The sequence below is a fragment of the Haliaeetus leucocephalus genome, unplaced genomic scaffold (assembly GCF_000737465.1).
Source record: "Haliaeetus leucocephalus isolate CR32 unplaced genomic scaffold, Haliaeetus_leucocephalus-4.0 Scaffold195, whole genome shotgun sequence".
NCBI classification, from domain to species: Eukaryota; Metazoa; Chordata; class Aves; order Accipitriformes; family Accipitridae; genus Haliaeetus; species Haliaeetus leucocephalus.
Window position 1 is genome coordinate 8,973,707 of NW_010972631.1, and position 22,937 is coordinate 8,996,643.

A 22,937-nucleotide genomic window follows, 5' to 3' on the forward strand; every position below is an offset into this window, starting at 1 on the left:
CTTTTACATAATTGCTTTTATTCAGAAGAACCAACTGGGACATGACCAGCTAGGCTTCTCCTGAGGCCACCTGATGAGTAAATCAGTGAGAAATGGAAATGCCTTCTTTATAGGACTGGGGTTCCCTTGTGCCCAAAAGCTTTGAGTCCTCACACCGCGTCAGGGCCACCAGCTTCCTCAGCCCCCCTGGTACACATTATTCTTTCATCTGCCTGGCTGAACAGCAGACCCCGCCACGCAGTGACTGGCATCGCTGAACTCACATCTTCTTAATCTCCCTGCCCTGATGCTGGCGCAAGCAGCAGCAGCCTTTTCTTTGCTCTCTTGGCTTCTTTATATTCAACTGGGTCTAGAGGTCCGCCCTCAGAGCCTGCCAGGACACACATGCCTGTCCAGCCTCCACCTCCTTCCCTTTGCAAGATTAAAACGGACCCAGCAGCCTGCACCTCCCTCCCTGCTGGGTCCTGCGTGGGGCAGGAGGAGCCGCCTGCACCCATTGCCACTCTGCTACAGGACTTATGAGAGGGAGGCAGGGAGTGTGACTATATACACCACGTATTCACATGAGAGAAGTGAAGAAAGCCAGCAGTGAAGATGAAAAGCAACTGGTAAGAGAACAAGCGGGATTTAGGGAAATCTGTAAATGAGAGATTAGAACAGTTAAAGCTGTCCTTGCCAGCTGCCGCCTTTGTTGTTTGGTTTTATGACAGCATTATATGAAGGAAATGGTAGTAGAAAGAGCTTTATTGACGTTTTATTATAAGGCAAAGACAAAAAGTTCTCATGTAAAGAAATTGTCTTGTCAAATCTGTTAGTAAATCCTTAACTCGGGCTTTTATACATTTAATATGCATGGCTCAGAGGAGAAAGTCAATAACAGAATCTGTCAGAAACTATAGATTCATACTGGAGTTTTCTTTCTGTTTACAGGAAAATTACAGCTTTCTTTTACCTGTGTAGTTTTCTGTGGTCTTTCATCTCAGCCACCATCCAGCAACAATCAAGTAAGGAGACAGACTTTATCTGCATTTCATCTTTCTGTAATTTTGACTGTCAAAAGAATTATTCTGAGCTTATTCAAAATTAAAGTCCTCTCTAGCTAGCCACGACAGAAAGGGAGAACTTTCTATGTGTATGTATGGACGTATGTATATATGCATATGAGAAAAAGGGGAAAAAGCAAGAGCTGTGTGTGTTATTTTAGACTCGCTATTAGATGTATTTTCAAGGTAAGGATTAAAATCTGCATATAGGTAGATACAGGACACAAACCTCTCCCAGTCTTTCAGTGCTTCCAGTTAGAGATTATTCTGCTACGTGTGGCAACAAACTGGTTCTACTTTATTTGCTGGGCATAAAATATAAATGGCTGGATGTCAGCCATATGGCTCATCAAATAATATAGAATGAGGCCATTTCTAAGGTGTAATATGTCAACCTGAATGTTCCCTTTAAGTCTATGTTGTCAGAAGGAAACCCACATTTATGGTTGAGCCTTTGCAGCACACAAGAGGCTCTCTGTAGGTTAGAAATGCATCTCCTTCCAACTTGCACGCTTCATTCTTCCCCATCCAGACTCTACTAACATTTTCCAGATTGACCTGATACTGGACTTGTACATGACTCTTAAACTCTTCAAATAAATGTTTATTTTTTCCTTCTTCCTTCCTTAAATTAGGGGAATCTGGTAGGTTTTCATGCTCATTACAAGGCTTTTTGACAGATCATATTCTGAAAAATTAGTTTTTTACATTTGATTTCCTCAAACAAATTTCTTCTACATTCTTGTTTGGGTCAACAAAAAAGGTCTGTAAGTTCTTCTTGCCCCCACCCTATATTTCATGAATGATCATTCTCTGATCAAATGTGGCACAGAGGAAGGTGGGAACACCTGGAATACCAGAGAGGATGGAAAAGATGCCAACAGTTTCTCAACAGTCTCTTTAGTTGGCATGAGGTTTGTTTAAGTTTCCTTGGGACTAGGGAGACTGTTGATTTAGGTAACTGGCTTTTTTTTTTTTTTTAAGTTTGCTTAAACCACTAAAGTTCCAAACCAAAAACTCCTTACACAGCAGGCCTTCTTATGCTACTACTATTTCTCCATAGCTCTGAAAGAGAAGAATTATTATAATACTCTCATTTAAAGGCTTGGAAAAAAAAAATCAAATAATCAGTCAAGTTATAATTTTACATTTGGAGCTCTCTAGAAGCAGATACTTATTTTCTTAGATCTCTGACTTCACTGAGTACAGTTTAAATTTATTATTATATATATTATTATTATTACTATTTATAGCTATAGTTAATTCATAATATTTTTACAGTGGCTTCACTTAATTTTTTTAAGGTGATCTGAGGCAATGTGCAGACACATGGTTAATAAATTCACCCTTTTTTGCAGGACTACCAGTCATTCTGGGTGCCAGTCAGAGAACTGATCTCTGCCCAACAATCAGGATTGGCCAAGATGACTTACCAGGCAAGTAGCATCCTGACTTTTTCAGGAAAAAGCTGCTGTTCAGAAACTATCAGGTTATATTCAGCTCTGTGACTGCACAGTTCTCTAATTAAACTAAGACGAAAGTTACATTCTGGACATGTATATTTTTTCTTGTAGGCTTTGACCTGATTTCTCAGTTCCAAATAGAAAAAGCTGCTTCCCAAGGAATAATCCAGAAAGTAGTGGGCTCCACTTCTCTCCAAGTGGCTTACAAATTGGGACCCAATGTAGACTTCAGGATCCCAACCAGGTAATGCCTTTTGTTGTTTGACTTTAAGATATACATATTTTGCAATATTATCATTTAAGAGATGTATCCTCTCCCCAGCTAGATCACCTAATTTGCACAGCTTTTGGAAGGGGAAAGAGGAGTTCAACATTTTTTCATGCCACTACCAGATCAGACTGATTCTGTAACAGCAATTTCAGGGACTTCCACTTTCCTCTACCAATGATATTGCTCAGGGTGCCTCAAGATTTGCCGATAGAAAGGGATTCACCTCTAGGAAGTGAATCTAAAAGTTGTTGATGACTTGAAAAGAGATAGGGAGGCAAAGAAAAGATAACATGAAGAGAGCGAGGAAAGTTTTCTCAAAACATTGACACCAAGGTATCTTTCTGATCATGTAAGGATTGCAGAGACAAGGTAGGATAAAAGATTAATTGTACGGTAAGGGGTTTTTTTTGCTTTTTGGATAACTGTTACATGCATGTTTCTGGCTGCTTTATGGTCATGTAATCTATAAAAGATGAAAACTATTATTTAACATGTCACAGGCAAGTTGCAATAAGAGCCAGGATTTAGGAATCTAATTGTGTTTGTGCTTTACAGGCCAGACTTGCTGTTAGTGAAGGAATAGAGACAGTACAGCAGGGTAGACATGTCTTTGCCAAACTTTGGCAAGCCTGGCTTCTGGTCCAGCACCTTATGTAATTAAGAATGCCTTTACTTAGCAATTAACTAGAAAGACCTTTAATTGGACTACTGTTTCAGCTAGGAATAATTGGAGTGCAAAGTGCTTCTGTCATACTCTGACTATCACTGACAACATTGCTTGGTGCAGTCCTCCCTGGCTTCTACCTTCATAGCCACCAGGTTAAGCTAGTTTACAGTGTAACTGGTTGGTTACATTGGACTCATGACTACTTTCCATCCCAGTGGCAAATCAAGGCTGCTAGTGCATAAATATGAATCCAACCACAGACAGTAAATGGGATCTTCATTTCACTAAAAGTTGGAGATTGTCAGATTTTCAACTCATGGTTCTTAGCTCAGAAACAGTCTGAGCTATGAAAGCGGTAATATTTTCATTTTTAAGAAAGTTTAGACTTATTGCTATGGATGGCTCTAGTGAGGTATATGCTCAATACACATGAGTTATTCCTGATCAAGCCTATACCAGCTGCGTTAATACACTACGGCATCTGAGCTGACTACTGCCACTGGGCTGCTGGCTGGGTATGGTGCTGTAGTATCACAAATTTACAACATTCAAGACACTGGTACTTCCAGTCAACACCGTGCTGTTACACTGCAATGCTACCTCATGGTATACCTGAAATTTGGCCCTGACTAAAAAGTCACCTGTACTTGAGCTGTGTCTTGTCCCAGGGAATAGATTGAGGCTTGAGTCCTGAGAGTGCTCTAGTGCATCAGCTTTCTGCTCCTCTGCCACTGTGCCTGATCTTGCTGCTCTGCTCCAGAGCTATTTTACAGTGTGCCCCTCTCAGTAAGCTGACTTGGAAGGAGTGAAGTTGGCAGTAAGCAGCTGGGGCTAACAGCACAGGAGAGGCACACTTTAGGCCATTTCCAATCATTTATTTTTTTTTAAACCAGAAGTCTGCACAAAATCCTTATAATGTGGCATGGTAGGTGGGTTTTACTGGTATGAATCTGGGATGACGAAATGCCTGAGAAGCATTACAGGAATTAGCAAGTTATGCAGAGCACCTCAAGCAAGGCTGAGCATCTTTAATGGCATGGGTGTAGTTCTGGCTGTCTCAGACCCAGGCATTGCAGCAATCCTAAACTCCTGCTGCCTTTCCCTCCAGCAAGCCCCCGCTATCCTTTATTCACATGTGGAGTATTTAATGATAATGTAAATATTTCCCGGGGTACCAGTGGGCAGCAGCTGCATCCTGTGGCTGCAGGGAGGGGAGGGAAAGGAAGGGAAGGGAAGGGGAAAGGCCGGCCTCGCCGCCCCCGCGCCGCGGAGCTGTCCGTGCCCGCGGTGCTGAAACGCCGCCCCGCCGCGGGGGCCGCCGCAGCCGTCGCCGGGCAAGCGCACGGAGGGGACCATCCTCCGGCACCTGCCGCCGGAGCTGTGAGCTCCTGCCTCGCCGGAGATGGGGGAGGCAAAAATAGAGGGAGTTTGGAAAAAGTACACGGCACTGTTTTCCCGAGCTGGGTGGCTGGCATAGGCAGGAAGGCGCAAGTGCTGTAGGAGCACTGGGGAGGGACGCTCAATAAACACGTCAGGCAACAGCGGGCTCTGCGCCTGCTCCGCTGCGGAGATCTCCTCTCACACCTTCGTTAATGAGCAGCCATATTAGTATCTGGTAACCCGACAGCCATGGACAGTGTCTTCTTCTCTTGCCTTATGAAATAGGGAAGGGTCTCCCTAAGAAAGCCCGTTCCCTGGCGTAAGGCTTTTGGGGAACTGATGAGGAGGTGGGCACATGCGTAGAAATGGCAAGCAAGCCAATTACAGTATCGGCACAGAGGCTGTGCTGTCGCTGTTCCGTCAGTATTTATCAGGAACTGTAAAATAATTTTTTAGACTAGTGTATGATCGTTATACTAACATAGACAGTGGCTATGGCATGGGAATGAGAGCTCAATTAGATGGGCAAGGCTCTGCATATTTATTCAGTCTTTCCTGTAGCAATAGCTTATGCCTTCAAAAGCTTACATAGCTTCCTTAAAACGCTACTAAATTGTAGCTTGGTCTTTTTGCTGCTTAGCATGCTTGCCAAGGCCCAGAAGTACACCCCAGAATGAACAGAAGTGATTGCACACAAGTCTTGAGTTAAGCTTCTCCCATCATCCAAATGAATTCCCATTGGCCATCGCCTTCTTCTAGCATAAAATCCCCTGAAGAATCAATATAGTGTTCTTTGTGTAATAAGGACCCATGAAATTGCCATGACTCATACCCCTTGTCTCTGACATGCTGAACCTGTCATTTTTCATTTTAATCTATGTACCTGTTGTAGGTGTCCACCAGTTAGTAAGTACAAAATTAATACTGGTAATTTGGATAATAATTGTGTTGATTTTTAATGGCAAACTTTAAAAAAATATATAGTAGCACAAAGGAATATGTTCATGATATATTTTCATGTGGGGAAAAGATGGAAATACGTCTTTATGCACTGGATGAAATCTTAACCCTTTGACTTACAGATGCAGCTGTCACATCACAAGGCCCCTGTGTCCACATGGATAAAATAATGCCAGGGAACATTCCAAGGCATTCACATTTGATCATCTATACTGTTAAAATATCATACAAGACCTTGGCATGGTTTGGGTCCAGACTAATTAGCACTGTTTAAACAATTCCTGGGCACAGCTTGGCAGCTAGCATAGGCCATGGACCGTTCCCTATACGTGGCTTGCATAGAGTCATCATGTTTTGGAAGTAAGCAGGTTTAAACTTTTTCATGCCAGCTGAACTTAGTATCAGAGAAGAGTCCTGGGCATATTGAATTTAGTAGCATGAAGGTAGCCTATAAATCTGGAAATGATACCTCCTTGCCTGCATCCTCATCTCAGTAGAAAGCAGAGCAATGTAAAAATTGAAGCTGCCTTTTGAACAGCATTTATATTTGGGGTAGTGGTGTACTACAGACCTCTTTAACAGGCGACATGACAAACACATTATGATAAGAAATTATAAAATGAAAATAGGAAGTTCATAAAGCTTTAGCAGTAAGCTTGGAATATCCGGAGAATTTCATAGGCTGATTTCCTGTTTTTTTCCTGTGGGAATAATGCTTCTCTGTGAAGTAATGCTCCTCAAATGCATATGCCCAAAAGTCTGGCTTTTCTACATCCAGCCATCAAAGTTCTTCAGGTGCTTTTCCTTTTGCATTACAAGTAAGATATCTTACATAGATATTGATGATGACACTGTAATGGAAAAGACAAAATGCACCTAAGAAGCTAATTAGCTCAGAAGAGAAATAATTAGCTCAGAACTGGATACTTCTGAAGAATAGAGACCTGCTGAGGGTAATGAATCCTAACAAATTACTTCTGGCTAATGACTTAGGACGGTTGCTTTTAAAAATGCTTAGCTGGGTTTTATTGTTATTGCTTATTTGATGGCTGCCAGATAGTGCCTGCCAGGTCAGCTGAGATTCTAGGAGGCTTCAGGAGGTGAAGACACAAGTGTCTCCAGCTTGAGCAAAAGAACCCCCACTCTTGGGTACATGATACTGCGTTATCATGAGGTCGGCCAGGGGAATTTCTACAGCCACCTCTAGTGGGTTGTAGTAACATTTCTAAAATCTTCATTTAGCAAGGAGTAAGTTATCTCAATGGGCAATGGAGCTCACTTAAGACATTAACTGTTAATGAAACAGGTTTAATAAAATAAGCAGTTACTTTGTAGTATTCAAATCAGAACATAGTTAACCTTTTAGCATACTCTGCTGCTCTTGATGGATCCTGAAGTGAGTGGGACTACTCAGGGCTTCCACCACCGAGTCAGATGACTTATCTTGGCTATATTGATGCCTTGGTAGGACTCTGCCTTGAAATCTCAAAGAAATCTTCCTGGTAAGCACTCAAGCTACAGGATTAATAAGAGTCTTAGGTATTTATGAAAAAGATTAAAAGAAAAAAGTAGTGTTTCAGAAGTTCCCTTAGATGAATTACAAATGTTTCAAACTCCCACCACCACCACTGTATTTAAAAACATTAAGCAAGGATTCAAATATCTGATAAAATATTGACCTGACCTTGCACTCATTATACAATTAAAGCAGTTAATAATAGTCTGAGTACACAAGGAAGGCAGGACTCAACTGCTATCTTACAAACTTAAGATACAAAAATAAACAAATAAAATGCTCTGATGGTTTATATCCCTGTCAATTTTAAGTGGATAGGAAATAGGCCAGGACTGAATTTGTGCTTGAAATATTTTTTCATATTAATTCTTCCTCTGCTTATTTGCCTGATTCTAAATTTAAAATTGCTTGATTCCCTTTCATAAATTAATTGGAAACATGTATGTTAAAAATAATTTACAGAAATAATTTAAGTGCTTATATACTTATCAGCTGTTCAAGAAGATTACAGAATCCAGCACTCTTCACTTTGCAATGAGATGGAGGAATAACTTCTCTACAATTGTTTATTTAAATATCATGATAAATTTGCCATGGTTTCCAAATATTTAGCATTTTAAACTGCTGACTTCACTACGGTTTTGCCTATGTAAGGATTACAGGCTTTGGGAAAAACTGTATACTGAAATGCACTGAAACCACTAAAGCCAATGGAATTGCTTTTCATTACCATTGGAGTAACTGAGAATAGAATCTGTCTCTGCTTTACTTGTGGAATTCTAGGTCTAAATCTTGCACAGTAACAGTCCCCTGCAGAGTAACTTTCTGGCGATGGGTCATGCTGTGCTTCGTTATGTTGAGCCACTTTACTTTAGTCTAAAGGCAGCAGTTCTTCTGACTGGTTATTAAAAGTTTGTTAAAATGCAAATAGCCATGTTTATGCACTGACTTTTTCTCTTTACTGTTCTTTACACAGTTCTTCTAATTTAATTTTCCCTTACCAGTGTCAGAAGCTTTTACACAATTCTTCTTCTTTGTATATTGCTTGAAAAAGTTAACACACTTCTTTTCTATTTTAACTTCTGAAAAAGAAGGAGGACCCATATGATGGCTTGTAAAGGACTAACTCTATAGCTAAATATGGGGCAAGGAATCCTTTTGCCAATCTGGTATAAACAATCTTCTAATCAAAAAGTGTAACTATGTTTACTTACTAGTTTTTTTGGTTAGTTGGGTGGCGGGTTTTTGTGCCAGCATAACTATGTCAGCTGAGGTGGAGTGAGAACGTGTGTGGTATTTTAACCAGTATTGCCATGACAGCAAAACTTATCAGTGCAGAGAAAGAATGAAAACCTCTCCTCAGAAGATCTGGGATTAGTATTGCTTCCTTCAGCTGTGGAGCTTGGTGTATCAGAAGCCCTGGAGTCACTGAACTTGATAGAGAAAGCGGAATGTCACATGGAGGCCAGCTAAAAAATTGCCTAACAATACCACCTTCAGTATGGTAGTAGTAACACCAGATCTTGTGCAAGAACAAACAGTGGGATTCAGAAACCAAAAAGATAAATGACTCAGATGATCTAAGGTTTTAGCAGTAGAGGAGACTGAAATACTTGTTTAAGAGATATTATAGAGGAAGAAGGACACACACGGCCATAAAAGACATGCTGAACTGGGTCAGGAGCTTAGTAAGAGTGAATGTTTGTCTGGACAGGGAGAGGGAGTATCTTCCTGGAGTAGGAAAGAATATATAAACATGTTGCGTAAGCTAGAAGCCTGACACAAGGAAGGATAGGGCACAGTAGTAAATACCGGAAAGTGCTTAGAACAGGAGGAAAGGTACAATACCCATGCACTGACATTTGCATTTGAGATGGCAAGATACAAACTGGAACAAAACAATGAGAGAACACAAGAAATGAGACAAAATCCTATCAAACAAACCCAGCTGTGACAGACTACTGCATCTGCAGTCATCAGAGACCATAAGTCATAGCAAATCACAGATGGTTTAAAGATATTGGCAAGGAACCCCCTTTTCCACCTTTTCATAACTCCACACCTTGTGTAATGAGAAAGTCTTCCAGCTAAACATTCCCCTTCCTCATACACCAGCTTTCAGGTGTATGTAAAGGCTCATGGGGAAAAAGGAGAAACACCAGCAGTTCGGGTATTTTATTAATAAGGTGAAGCTGCTGCTGCTGCTGCTGCCAGGCTTGCCCCGCTCCTTACTGAAATCTTGCTGAGGCTGTGCTGTCGCCTGCTGGAATATGATTGCACTACAGCTTTGGACACTTCAACACCAAACTACAAACTGTGGAGACTTTAGCTGGAAGTACTCTCTTACTAAATCAGTAGCCATCAAGCATACCGGATAAGAACTAATTTATTCCTTTTTGTTTTGTTTTGTTTTGTTTTTTCCCTTAGCCTGAGGTTCACTAATGCTGGCTAAACTGTTGTGAGATAGGACTGATCTGCCACTCAACACTAATCTTTGCTCAAAATGCCTACTTGTCCAAGAAGTTATTCTAATGAATGCTGGTGACAAAATAGCTCTGCCTGTCTCCATACTTAAGAAATTTATTCAAATAGAACTTATTCTTAAATGTGGATAGATGGCAAGTAATGTATTGATGTCAACTGGATTACAACACTACAATTTTACGATCCATAGAATATGAAACAGCATATTTCTTAAATATTCTACTGGATTCACTGACACATTTGAGATAAAAAATGACATTACTGTTTTGCACAGTGACACAGCCAGTAGTACTTGTTTGTGTTTCCAAATCTCACATGTTATAGGAGTTGCAAAAGAATGAAACATTTTATATGTGGCAAATCTGTACCCTGCTACCTGTAGTCTTGTGGTTGAATGTCGCAGGACATAATACGTTTCTAGTGTGGGTTCTTACTAAGCGTGTATGTGTCAATGAATGATTTGTTGAATGATTTCTGCTGGAGTGATAGCTAATACATTAACAAAATGGTTATTGTCAGGCTGAAGAAGGAAATGCCTCTGCAAAAGGAATTCTTACGTCTTCAAAACCAAATCAGATCTGCACTGACTACCTACCTGGTCAATTAGTTATAAAGTCACACTATGTTGACTGATTTTGTAAGTCCAATAGTAGGAAACAGTATAATTGTAGGATATACTTTCCAAATGTGAAGTAGGAGTTTGTTGTTGTTCCAACTACTACACTTGGAAAGGGTTATCATAAATATTGTACAATGTTGGAAGAACCCACATTTCTGAACCAGTTCCTTTTGCCATTAGCAATATTAATGACTCAAAAGGACATCCCATTTCAGGACTCTGCATGCAGAAGAGCACTGATAAAAGCATGGTTGAAATATGGTTCCACTGAGTAACTGTTTCTCTTTACTTTGTGGTGCTATGTGGGGCTTTTCAGAACAAATACACAACAAATGTACTGTATTTTGATCCTACACAGTGCCATATATTCCAATGGATTGCCTGACGAATATTCCTTTCTAACTACTTTTCGGATGACTGGGGCCACGCTTCAGAAATACTGGACTATTTGGCAGATTCAGGATTCTTCAGGAAAAGAACAAGTTGGAGTGAATCTTAATGGTCAAATGAAAAGTGTTGAGTTCTCTTATAAAGGAGTGGATGGAAGTCTCCAAACTGCATCATTTTTGCATTTGCCTTTCTTGTTTGACTCCCAATGGCACAAACTTATGATAAGTGTGGAAGCAAACAGTGTCACACTTTTTATTGACTGTATTAAAATAGAATCCTTAAACATAAAACCAAAAGGGAAAATCAGCATTGATGGCTTTGCTGTGCTTGGAAAACTTAAAAATAATCCTGAAATTTCAGTTCCGGTAAGTTCCAAAATCTTTTATTACTGCAAAAAGTGTTTTATAGGAACTTTACACTTAATATGTTTTTGTGGAATGCATCATCAAATGTTTTCTGGAAGCAGAAATGGCAGAAAATAACAACTTCTTGGCAGGTAAGTACTAGCTTTGCTTTTTAAGTTTTGCACATATATATACTGTGTAAGGTAAGAGATGACCCAGGTTACATCTAAGTTTCAATACTGAAATTTCTCAGACATCCACACTTCTGTCACTGGATTCTGCTCTGTCTGGTTGTATCAGCTGGGGGTTCCTCTGCTTATCTCATATGTGGAGCTTGATCTAGAATGAAGTCTAGTGTGGGCTGCACCTCACACCAAAGAGAGCAAAACATTCATTGAGCAAGAACTGGGACCACTCTTTCATATGCATGTACCAACCATCAGCTAGAAATAATTAAATGTGTCTTTGGCAGAATAAATATTTTAAATAATTAATACAAAGGAAGTATCTCCTGTAAGGGAGATTGACAGAGGTCCTTTTTGATCTACTGTGTTGTTCACACAAGAAATGAGACCCACGTTTACATCTCAGTGCTAAATCAGAGATTATCATGAGTACTTTATACCTCAGGAGACTGTTCTAATCATTGTGCTACCTGGTATGATCATGTTAACAGCCGCTTTTTCTCTTTAATTAGCTTGAGTTTTTTGAAAAAGACTGACCTGGAGTAGACAGTGAACTCTTAAAGAAGGTTCTTGTTTATGAATCGTGTGAGGGATAAGTGTAGCATCAGAGACTAGAACGAATCCAAGCAAAGGGCCCAGCAGAGCTGAGACACAAAGCCTGCCCATCTCCACAACACCTTCTCCTGCCTAGCTCAGGACATCCCACCCCCATATCATGGCTGCTGTGAATCCCTGTGTCAGACTTTTAACTTCCCCTGTGCATTGTAGTAGACACCTACACTCACTGTGGAGTGCTCCTTTATTCCGTGTAGCCAGAGTAGGCAGTGAAATGCTTATTCTATATCCTGTTACTGGATTTAATGCTGAAAATATCCTCTTCATGCTGCTACATTGCCAGGAGAGTTGTTTTGATGGAGAAAATAACATTGGGGGTGACATATGGTAAATATTGAATGCTTTTGTGCCCTTCAACAAAGAAAACTGAATATGAAAAACCTCAGGGATTTTATTATTTGATTATCTGATCTAGTTTCTGAGATGAGCAATTAATATAAAGCACATAGAAAGTGACATACCTGTAATTTCTGACAAAAAAAAAATTGTAGCTGTCACATCTGCATTTTGCCTTTCAGACAGCCATGAAAGTGTTTTCTCAGTTAGTGGTTTTTTCAGCTAATGAGTTATACTGCACTTAATGCTGAATAATATAACAATTTTGTCCCATGGTGGCACTAAATGACATTTAAGACTTCGGGAAGGCTATTTCTGGATACACTTCATAGATTAAAAGGATTCAAAACACAACTGAAAAAAATGCAGAAAACATTGCAAAGTTCCATATATTATCCTGTTCCTTTTCCAAGGATCCTCTTTAAGTGTGTTAGGAACATATGGATGGTAAGATACCCATATATATATATATATGTATATATATATATGGGTACTTATTTCAAAATGAGTTGAATGGCAAAAAGAATCAGATACTTAATATATTGTAGCCATTTTCCACATCCGTACACTGAGGTTTTGCATCAACTTTAAAATAAAAAGAGTGAAGTGAGATATAATCTTTTAACTATATTTCATGTTGTTTGCAAAAAATGTGGCCACAGGATAACCAGCATTGTATAAACTTGAAAGGGGAAATGTTGCAACAACAGAGGCATCTCATGCTTCATCACCTCTGTATGTTTAGGTTACTATATTGCACTGTATAGAAATCAGTTTTACCTGAAAAATGATGACAAAAAGCTGCCCCAGGTGTCTGAAAGTGGCTATCTATCTAGTACGTTGCTATAGACATGGATTAGAAAGTAGCAATAGCTGAAAAATTATACTAATTCTGTTGAAAACAAAAGTTAGTCTTTGAAAATGTTTTTCAAAAGTTATCAGCTGGAGCTGATAATGTAATGATTAGCTGCATATGTATCTTAGCTCTGCTAACTGGTCTGAGGGATACTGGTGCATGAATGGATGGATGGGATGATGAAAACATTACATATTCTATGCAAGTTACTTGGATGAAAACATTTCTACCTCAATATTGTATTCCTCGATGGAAAGATATTTAGATTTAACGCACAGAGAGCTACAGGTATTAATGTAATAGTATTACAACACCCAGTATACAGTGCTACAGTAAACCATGCCCTCAAGTTAGGCACAGAGTCATTCCTTTGAAAATGAGGAGGGTTCCTGTTGCCTGTTGAAGCAATGATTAGAAACAGCAGCCTACAAACGAGGAGAGAGATGTGGTATTAAGGTCACCTTGGCAAGAACTCGGACTTCTCCCCCTTCTCTGTTCGTGCTCTGGCTGACCTTTGGCTAGCATTAAAGAAGTCAGGGAAAGAAGCAGAGGGAATTCAGAATTTTATCACCTTTCCTCTCCAGTCTGTGTTTTGCAGAGACTTGCTCTTTTCAGCAAGGTATACTGATGAGGAACACTGATTACCCTAGGCTTTTCAGGCATCTGGTGGGGGAAGTGTCTAGCATTAAGTTCTGCCTCATCTATGTTTAAGCACGTACATCATTAGGCACTAGCGTAAAGCTACGTTGAGTATAGGACACCCTTGTTCAAGGATGAAAAGACAAAATGGAATTAAGTCTTTTTTACAATTCGCCACCTATTGTACAAAACATTTGTTTACACCCTTAGCATGTTTCTGGGAAGATTCAGTCATATTTAGTGTATTTTATGAAAAAAATCAAATCTTTGCATAAGGTAGGCCTTAAAACAGGAATATGATGCACATTTTTTGACAAGAAGAATAATGAAGCACTAGAAGAAATTATCAGGGAAGGAAGAAGGTAAGCATCACATTACATTTTTAAACAGAGTTTGGATGTCTAAAAATACATATTAATTCACTGTGGTTTGACATAGGACTCCCTAGATTGAATTGCATGGCCTGTGCTATGAAGCCAAAAATGACAATAGTAGTGGTCCAACCTGATACGATAAAAATGTAGCTTCATGAAGACCATATTCTCTGAAATGATGACAAAGAAATTACACAATCTGATGGACTAATAATTTTAAAATGGCTGTTTATATTGCACAAGTTTCTGTTTTAGCCTGTGCATTTAGTTTCTCTTTAAATCGAGTAAATAAATTTATGTTCGGGGATACTCTAGGCTTATCCTTTAACTTGCTTGTCTATACTCAGTTTAAACATCTCAACAGCCTTGGTTATTTAATATGTCCCAGGCACAATTTCTAATTTATTTCCAGTCATTGTTAAAGTATATTACTTCCCGTGGTATAATTTTTAAAGGACATAAATTATGAGTTTCCTATTCTTCTTTTTTTGCAGTATTCTGTGAGTGGTCTATTTATCTTGCAGAATAGGTCAACTTCTTATAGGTGCACTGTAATACATGTCATTTGAAAAGAGATTCTTTATTGCTTGTTGTTACTATGATTGCCTAGGAGAGTAATAGATAGAGTTCCATTAGAAACTACGGCTTGCCTTTGAGCCTTTACAAAGATTTATTCCAGGATTTCTGGAATGTTTTATGGAGGGCAAATTTTTATACAGGTTTACAGCTGCATTTTATCTTTTTTTTTAGATAAAAAAGAAAATAGCTCTTTTTATCTAAAAGTAATTCAAATAATCTGCTATAAACTCTAAGCAATACAAGATATATCATCATCTCAAAACTGAAAAGGAACTTACTTCCTAAATCATGTGTTTGTTATAGAAAGTTAAGGGCATTCATTTCTTACTGCTCAAAGATTAACTGCTGTGAGATGATATAAATTCCCTTAGTTTCTGCGATTTCAGAGGCATTACGCTGATTTACTCATCATAGACACTAAACACTTTGCCAGAAGTCATCCTTGGTCATTATTTAATTGACGTTTAATGCTGTTATTAGTTCAGGGCAGCTACGTGACTTGTAATGTCTAAGAGGAAGCTGCTTATTGGTATTTGCTGAACAGGGATTAATTTACACCATGGAACAGATCGTGTCTGTGTACTGTAAAGAAGTCACATCTCAGGTTTTTTTCACCCTGTGAAATCTCACATTCAGAAGGCTGAACCCTTGCTATGGAAAGTCAAATAACACCAGAATTTGCCAGTACTGTTCTAAGGCTTTGAAAAAAGATGCAAAGAAAGTGAAGCTCTAAAAGCCCATTACAGAGATGTAGGAAAATGGATAAAACATGTTTATTATAGCTCTAGAATGAGATATGTTTAAATATGTGTAGCTTATTCTTGGTCACTTAAGAAATGTACAAAGAGTTGATAGCAGAATTCCCTTAGAACAAACATAGATATCATGGATGAAAAATTGTAGAAAACCTTCACCTGAATATTACTCAACTGAGCTGTACTTCCCCTGAATCATCCCTGAGGCAGCACTAGCCCAGCGGGGCACAGGGAGCCAGTTCTCCCAGAAGGGACCTGCAAACGTGCTCAGAGTGTCACGGTTTTCCTTAAAGCCTATGGTACTGCTAAATGGTAAATGCTAAATACTAAATGACTGATGCTATACTGAAAATACTACCCTAGATATTTAGGTCTTATTTACATCTTACTTAACCTTCATCTCTCTCATCTAAAGCACTAATAAGACAACTGAATTGCACTGCTCATACTGAAATGTGCAAAGCTGTGGCATTTCCATGGAATTTAAGAGGACAAAACAGGAAAAGACAGACATAACTAATCCAATTATATCTGTGCTGACTAAGAAATTAAGACGAAACAGAAATCCTATAGGAATCTTGTAAAATGGATGTCAGAAATATTGACCTATGGGTCTTAAACACCTATGGGTCTTAAAGGATTACATTTTAATAACTTTGCTTTATGATTACCCCTGATTTATCTGAGGTTCAGTTCTCAGAACTTTGTGCCTGTACTTCATCCTTAATAACACTTTGTACTGATATCGATAGAACATCTACCCATGACATCTTCAAAATAGTGGCATCCTTTAAATCAGATTAATATAATCAACAAGATCGTTGTGAAATACTGGCGAGGGAAAAGGTACCTTGGCAGCAAGGCTAGGACATATTTGCCTTTCCCTCACCTCTCCTAAATCAATGGGAGGCCAGTCACACCTTTTACTACCTTGCCAACGAAAGAGTTTTATTCTTCATTTTAAAAAAGTCAAACAGATTTCATCTCAATTTTTGCTTTATATAGTGTCAAAACAGTAACAAAAGCTCTAAGCAAAAAATTTACACAGTAATCACAGTTTATTTAAAAAAAAATAATGCTGCCTGACTAACCAACTGTGAACTAAAAAATGTCAAATTAAAGCTGCATGTTCAAAATATTTCAACTCCTTTTACATTCACATTATTTTTTGTATATGTTTTGTAATAATGTTTTTGTAAATAATGTTAGGTCTTTTTTTGCATAGGATGCCTGCCTCATTTATTCAGACTTTTTTGTGTGTGTCTTAAACTCATGAGAGTACCAGGCCTTAATGCTCACCATTCAAATCCCATCTTGAACAAAACAAAGTGATTGGTTTTCTCTTTGGCCATTCAAGAGCATTGGAAGAAAATATATGAGACACTAAAAGGATTTCCTGGCACAGTGAGTCAAGTTCCCACTGCAGCAAGCAATCACATCTTATATTCTCATTAATAAATTTATCTCTATTTTAATATTGATTATGTTCAAAGTTGAAAAACTGGGTTCAAACTTAAAAAATGTATATGCATTTGCTAGTAGTATTCTCGTAAGGCACAGATATTGGCACTTGGACAGTCATGCATCAAAATCTAACACAACTCAGTAATTAGCATTTTATCATCTCAAATCTTTCTCACCTTAGTACAGAAGCCAAAAACCACACACACACAAAAGTAATTTTTTCAGTGTTTACAGATTTTTCTACCATGTTATAAGTTGAAAGCACAGCTCAAAACTATTGATTTCAGATACAGTTGTTAGTGATCAGCCTTTTTTCATAACCTGTACCCAGATACTTTATTTCAGGCATCCAATTCCCTCTTCCTGCCCCATGCAGAATGCTCTCTAATGCGGCTATTTTGATTTAAATAATTTGTCAGCACTACATAAGAATTATGAAGCAAAAGCAGGCTTATTCAGTGGCATGTGTCTGTCTTTTCCACAAAGCCATCCTTTCTTTTTTTACCAAATTTCACCTCATTCACTTCCAAACTTACAGTTTCTGCAGTATGGGAACCATTTCCACGGCCTTGTTCATTCCGTCTTGTGACTCAGCAGAGCGTTCTAAGGAAAGAAGTGTGGAATCACACGATTTTGGATTACATTCAGATTAAATTTGTACAGGCAACCTTAATCATGGTATTTCCTAAGTACTGAATGGATGACTTTTCAATTTTAATTTTATTTAATATAATTTTAAGTTTAATATTAAACAGACCAACTGAAAAAGTAGAAATTCTGTCACTTAAAACCATGTATATCAATTTAAATCAGAAATAGATTATTATTTAAATAAAAAATAGATTATAAACTGCTTTAGAGGCAGTTATGGACCTCCTTCCCTCTGCAAGTGAGCTTCAGAGGTGAATAATGTAGAGACTCAGGACTCGGAATCTAGTTGTATGGTACGAAATAAATTATCATATAGGTATCATTTGACCCCATTTTTATGCCTTTTAATATATCCTCATCTTCAGATTCCAGGTAGCCTCTTATTTTTATTATTGTATTGCTGCCTTGTAGTATTGAATTATAGTATAAATTCACTTCTTTTATATGTATAATATGACATTCAGTTGTCTATTATTACGGGCTGGGAAAGGTTTTAAAATGAGAATTGAATAAAGGAGGTAGAGAATTGACTCACAGATCGTGGTGTCAGATAACAGGTAAAAAACCCAAGGGTGCTGCCTCTTTTGTGGTCTAGTCTCAGCCCTCTGGAAACCGTGATGACTCTAAAGTAGAGATGCGATAGTGAGGATTTCAGGAGTAGCAGCACTGAAATGGTGAAGGTGAAAGCAAAAAAAAAAAAAAAAAAAAAAAAAAAGGGCAACTTGTGGATATGTGGGTGTCTTGCAGAGACCTTAAAGGACTTCAGACTCAAAGCATTTATTAGCTCTAGCAGTCAGTACGTAACTCAGTCAATGTAAGGATAGTGGTGGGAGAGGAAAGCATCTCAGAATGACAGTCTGCCTTCAGCATCAGTTACAGGTTGGGACTGAAGAGAGCAATGAGATATCCCAGAGGAAGCACAGAAGGGAGCCAGGAAGCACCAAGACATTATGTTGTGGGAGGAGGGACGGTGTGGAGCTACTTTAGCTCAACAGAATAAGAAGAAAGACTCAGAGAAGCAAAGGAATAAGAAGTGAAAGCCCCCGGACACTCACTTCTATTTTCAGCTTCTCAGAAAAAAATAAATCAGAGTCTTCTCTATACCAGGGCTCTATGTTGTAACAAGAAAGAAAACCCCAAACTTTCTTCCCCCTCAACCTCTCAGCCATCCGTAATGAAAAGAAAGTGATAGGAGCCTCTGAATTTTATCATCAAACTGAGAAATCCATGGATAAACCATTCATTAGCAGTTCATAAGCCAACCTGATACTATATGTGGGAAGGGAAAATAACCCAAGACTTTAAAACTTAGATACAATAAATATGCACAATTTAATATGCTTCTGGCACTTAAAATTCCACGTGATGCATTGTATATCAATGGATATACCTCTGAAGCTGTATGTTTGGGCTATTCAGTAACTTTCAGGAGAGGGTATGGTTTTTAATCTATATAGCACATCAAGTGAGTTTTAGTTGCAGCTTCTGAGAAGAAGAGGTTTGCCTTAGTCCCCTGTCGTTTTCCAGTGCCAAATACAAACGTTCAAAGAAGATGTGAAATTTCACAGATGTATATTACTCAGTTGCAGACTGTTGCCAGTGTGCATAGGATCCTGCTTTTTGAACTTCTCACACTTAGACCACGTTTCTGTCCTCAGACCTACCGTTCTTCATGGGCGCAACTATCCACCTAGAGCAAATCTTCTGGCGTGCCTCACAAAACCACCACACAGCTTGAGGAAAAAATGCCCGTGCTTACAAAGAAAACATAAAAAATGACACATGACAAATCTTGCCTTCTCTTTAAAACCCCTCGGCAGGTTTATGCCCCCTCTAAATTGTAAAGACCTCCACAGTTCGGGGAACGCAGGGTGAAGCCCCGCTCCGGACTGAGCTCCCCCATACACCCATACCTATTATCATTAAATACCTACCTTTTAAAACACGCCGTTAGCTGACCAGTGTCCCTCCTACTCCACCCTGGGCCAGCGTGACCCCCCCGACCCGAATTAACGTGATCTTTATCTCTTTCACCAGTTCGAAATCCAGTGGATGGTGATTCACTGCGACCCCCTGCGACCCCAGCGCGAAGGCTGTGGCGAGCTGCCGGCCCGGGTGAGCGACCTGCCCTTCCCGCCCTTCCCCTCAATCCCTGACCGCTGCCGGCCAGCGCCGGCCCTCAGGAGCCTCAGTTTTTTTATTTTTTCTCCCCCTTTCTGGCCCGAGTTGCCTGTTTTTACCCTATCCGCCTGGAATTCGGTGCCTTTAGAAATCCAACTCCCCAGAGCAGCAGCAGCAGCCTCATTTTAACCCTTCCGTGACTGACTTTCTCCCCCCCCGACCCCGCCGCCTCACCCACTGCTCGGGTGAGAGACTTCTGAAAGCTCAGGGAGGGATTTTCGCTGCCGCCTCAGCGGGGAGCCCGGCGGCGGGAAGGCCGCGGCGGGGAGGGGGTGAAGGCAAGGATCGGTGCCCGAAGCAACAGCGGCAGGGCAAAGGGTTAAGGCGCTGCCGGCATTCCGTCCTCCCCTTCCCAGCCTTCTGCTTTCCTCCAATCCCCGAGACCCTCCCCAAGGCGTTAGCGAGCAGCCCTGAGGGGCTGCGGCGGGGCTCACCTTTCGGCCGGCCGCCGGCCCCAGCAGCCCCAGGCCGTTCCCTCCGTCGCCATGGCGCGGGCTCTGCGGGGGCTCCTGCCTCTGGGGCTTTTCCTGCAGGTTGTTTGCCTCTGCCTGGCTCAAGTAAGTTTATCCTGACTTTGGTTTTCTCCCTCGCAGATAAGCCAGACGGTGATCGAGGTAAGTGTGAGGGAAGGGACGGTGCTCTGCGCTCAGGGGAAGGGTGCGGGTGAAGAGAGGCTGACTGAAGGCCGCTCTCTGTCATGCCCCGCCACCGACCCGCTGGAGGGTTTTCGACCCTTTTCTCCCCCGAAGTAGCTGTAGCTGACCCTGACACAGCCCTGGCCCTTCTGCAGGGGGAAGGCGAGCTGGCTGCCGGGCGGTGGGTGCCCCGTGTGTGTGTGCCTACATGGTGCTACCTGGTAGGCATCAGGCAGGCACCCGGTGATACGGAGGGGCTGGAGGGGCTTGAGCTCCATCGACAGCTACCACCGGATAGCTTGTTACTGGGAAGACTGGTGTGGGGTGGAAAGGCATCCAGAGCAGCGGCGCTGTGGGGAGCGAGGGGCCAGGCTGAGGGCCCCCGCAAGGCCAGGGCCAGACTCTCGCTCACAGAGCACTGTTGTGGGGCCAGGGTCGGAGCTTGCTCTGAGGAGAACAGAGCTCCCCATTATAGGGAGGGAGACCTGTAAAAGCCTTTCTCTCGGTTTCCACACGCCGGTGGCACCTCCCGCCGCCCTCTCGGGAGCCCCGTGCTTTGAGAAAGCGCCTCTGTAGATGCTAATGTAATCCTGAGGAAAGGGGAAACCGCTGAGCCTGTCAGTGGAGCAGGGAAAGGGTTGTTTTAAATTTTCTTTGCTAGCACAAACTCTTAGGAAGACTGTCTCCTTTGTGTTGGCCGAATGAGTAACTGGAGTAGCTTAGTGAATTTCAATGTTTGATTTGCAAAAATCACTGTTTTTGTTTCCACCACCCGGTCATTGCCATAGGGCGTTCAGAGCCTTCTGGGCTGGGGAGTTGAGCCCCCTCCACCTTGCCCTGGCCCTGCCAGCATCGCAGGGTGGCTGGGCTTGGGGAAGGGGAGGTTTAACACCTCATCTACACTCTTATCTGTGAGAGGAGCGTTGCTGGTCATCCTTGTGACAGCTAAGATGGGATAGGGTGTGTGGGTCCTGACACTTGTGGTGTGAGGACACAGCTCTTCCTCATCAGCTCTGACCCCCGCAGCCCCCAACCAACCCATAGAAGCCCCCTCTCATTATGCTGGTCCCCCCAGACTGGCTCTCGCGGGTTTGCCAGGTTTTAATTGCTCCTTTTTTTTTCCTTTCTTACTCCTTGTCAGAGAGGTCTCCCTGGGCCACCAGGCCCCCCAGGTCCACCAGGGCCACCAGGAGTTCCCGGTATTGATGGCATTGATGTAAGTATTTCCCATGCCCTGCCTAGAAAATAGGAGATGCCTTGAGGTGTACCTACATTGTCCTCACTGTCAGCATTTGACCCTGAGGTGTTTGAATTTGGCTGCAGATCCACATAGGAATTGATGGGTCTCATACTCTGCAGCGGGCTGGGGCAGGGGGAGAGGGTGGCCTTTCAGATTATCTCTGATATGGAAAATATAGGATTATTGATTTTATGTAATCATCATCATATGCTATGATTATTTGCCTTAAATGCGGTGTAGGGATTTTATAATTCTAATCTCAAAAGGGATTATGTAGTATCACTTATACTAAAGCATGATAAGGATTTGTGGCATTAATCCTGATAGGACCTACTATGTATTTTCCCTCAATTCCTGTCAGAAGTTTCTGTGATTATTTCTATTAGTGTACAATAGAGATCACGTGGGTTTAATATTAATTTCCTACAATAAGAATCGGTTTGGGATTATTCCTGTTAATCTGTAAATGTAAACCATGAAAAGTCCCCGTAGCTCTAAAACCTCCCCTTTCATATCTTGTTAGGGGGAGAGAGGTCCTAACGGCCCCCCTGGTCCACCGGTAAGTGATTTCAGCTACTTTGCGTTTGCTCCTGCAAGAGGAGAGGTTTTGAGTTTTGTTTCTGCTTCCCTCTCTGAAACATGCCTAACTGTCCATTTAAATCCTGAAGGGTCCAGATGGGGATGCAGGCAAACCAGGATCCCCAGGCCTGCCTGGAGAGCCAGGAGCTGATGTGAGTATGCTTGACTTTCTGGAATTTCCTCTTCTTCTTCTTTTTTTTTTTAAATTTAAGGAAAATACTTGGTTTTAGTCTATTTCTATAGAAGCACGACCTCCTTTTGTGGTCCCTGGCTCCCTCACAGCTGCCAGTGTGTGCCAGTGGCACGCCTCGGGGAGAGGTGCTTTTCTCCAAGCTAAAAGGTGCTCTCTTGAAGGAGCACAGCCGGGCTGAGAGTGGCCGGGACAGCAGCTGAGGAGCAGCGCAAGGGCTGTGGGGTGCTGCCACCCTGCTCTGGAGAGGGTGTTGAGCAGCGGTCCTGTGGGGAGGAGGCCATGCTGCATCCTTGGGAAGCAGCCTCCGGTCAGCACCCTGCTCCCTGTGGAGCAAAGAGCTGGGCAGCAAGGTCACCGCCTCTTCTGGGCAGTTGGTGTCTGATGGCCTAAGGGGGCTGTGGAGGGCTTGTGTTTAGTAATTTTAGGTCTTGTTAGCCTCTCCTTCCCTATCCCAGAGAAAGCAGGAGGGGAAAAAAATCATTTCGATCAGCTCTGTAGGCCTGATGGTAAAGTGTACA

At 41.2% G+C, this 22,937-nt stretch overlaps 1 protein-coding gene across 2 annotated transcripts in view; it reads left to right on the top strand.

Moving 5' to 3' along the window:
- Positions 1-425: 425 nt before the first annotated feature.
- The window catches only part of COL9A1 (collagen, type IX, alpha 1), a 70,808-nt gene continuing 48,296 nt past the window's right edge, over positions 426-22,937 (top strand). For both annotated transcript variants that reach the window (XM_010565793.1, XM_010565792.1), the window contains exons 1-10: positions 426-608; positions 931-1,004; positions 2,402-2,479; positions 2,618-2,750; positions 10,762-11,158; positions 19,629-19,706; positions 20,366-20,386; positions 21,549-21,623; positions 22,171-22,206; positions 22,316-22,378. In XM_010565793.1, the coding sequence (XP_010564095.1) occupies positions 595-608; positions 931-1,004; positions 2,402-2,479; positions 2,618-2,750; positions 10,762-11,158; positions 19,629-19,706; positions 20,366-20,386; positions 21,549-21,623; positions 22,171-22,206; positions 22,316-22,378 (969 nt within the window). In that variant the 5' untranslated portion in view covers positions 426-594. The remainder of the gene's footprint in view (positions 609-930; positions 1,005-2,401; positions 2,480-2,617; positions 2,751-10,761; positions 11,159-19,628; positions 19,707-20,365; positions 20,387-21,548; positions 21,624-22,170; positions 22,207-22,315; positions 22,379-22,937) is intronic.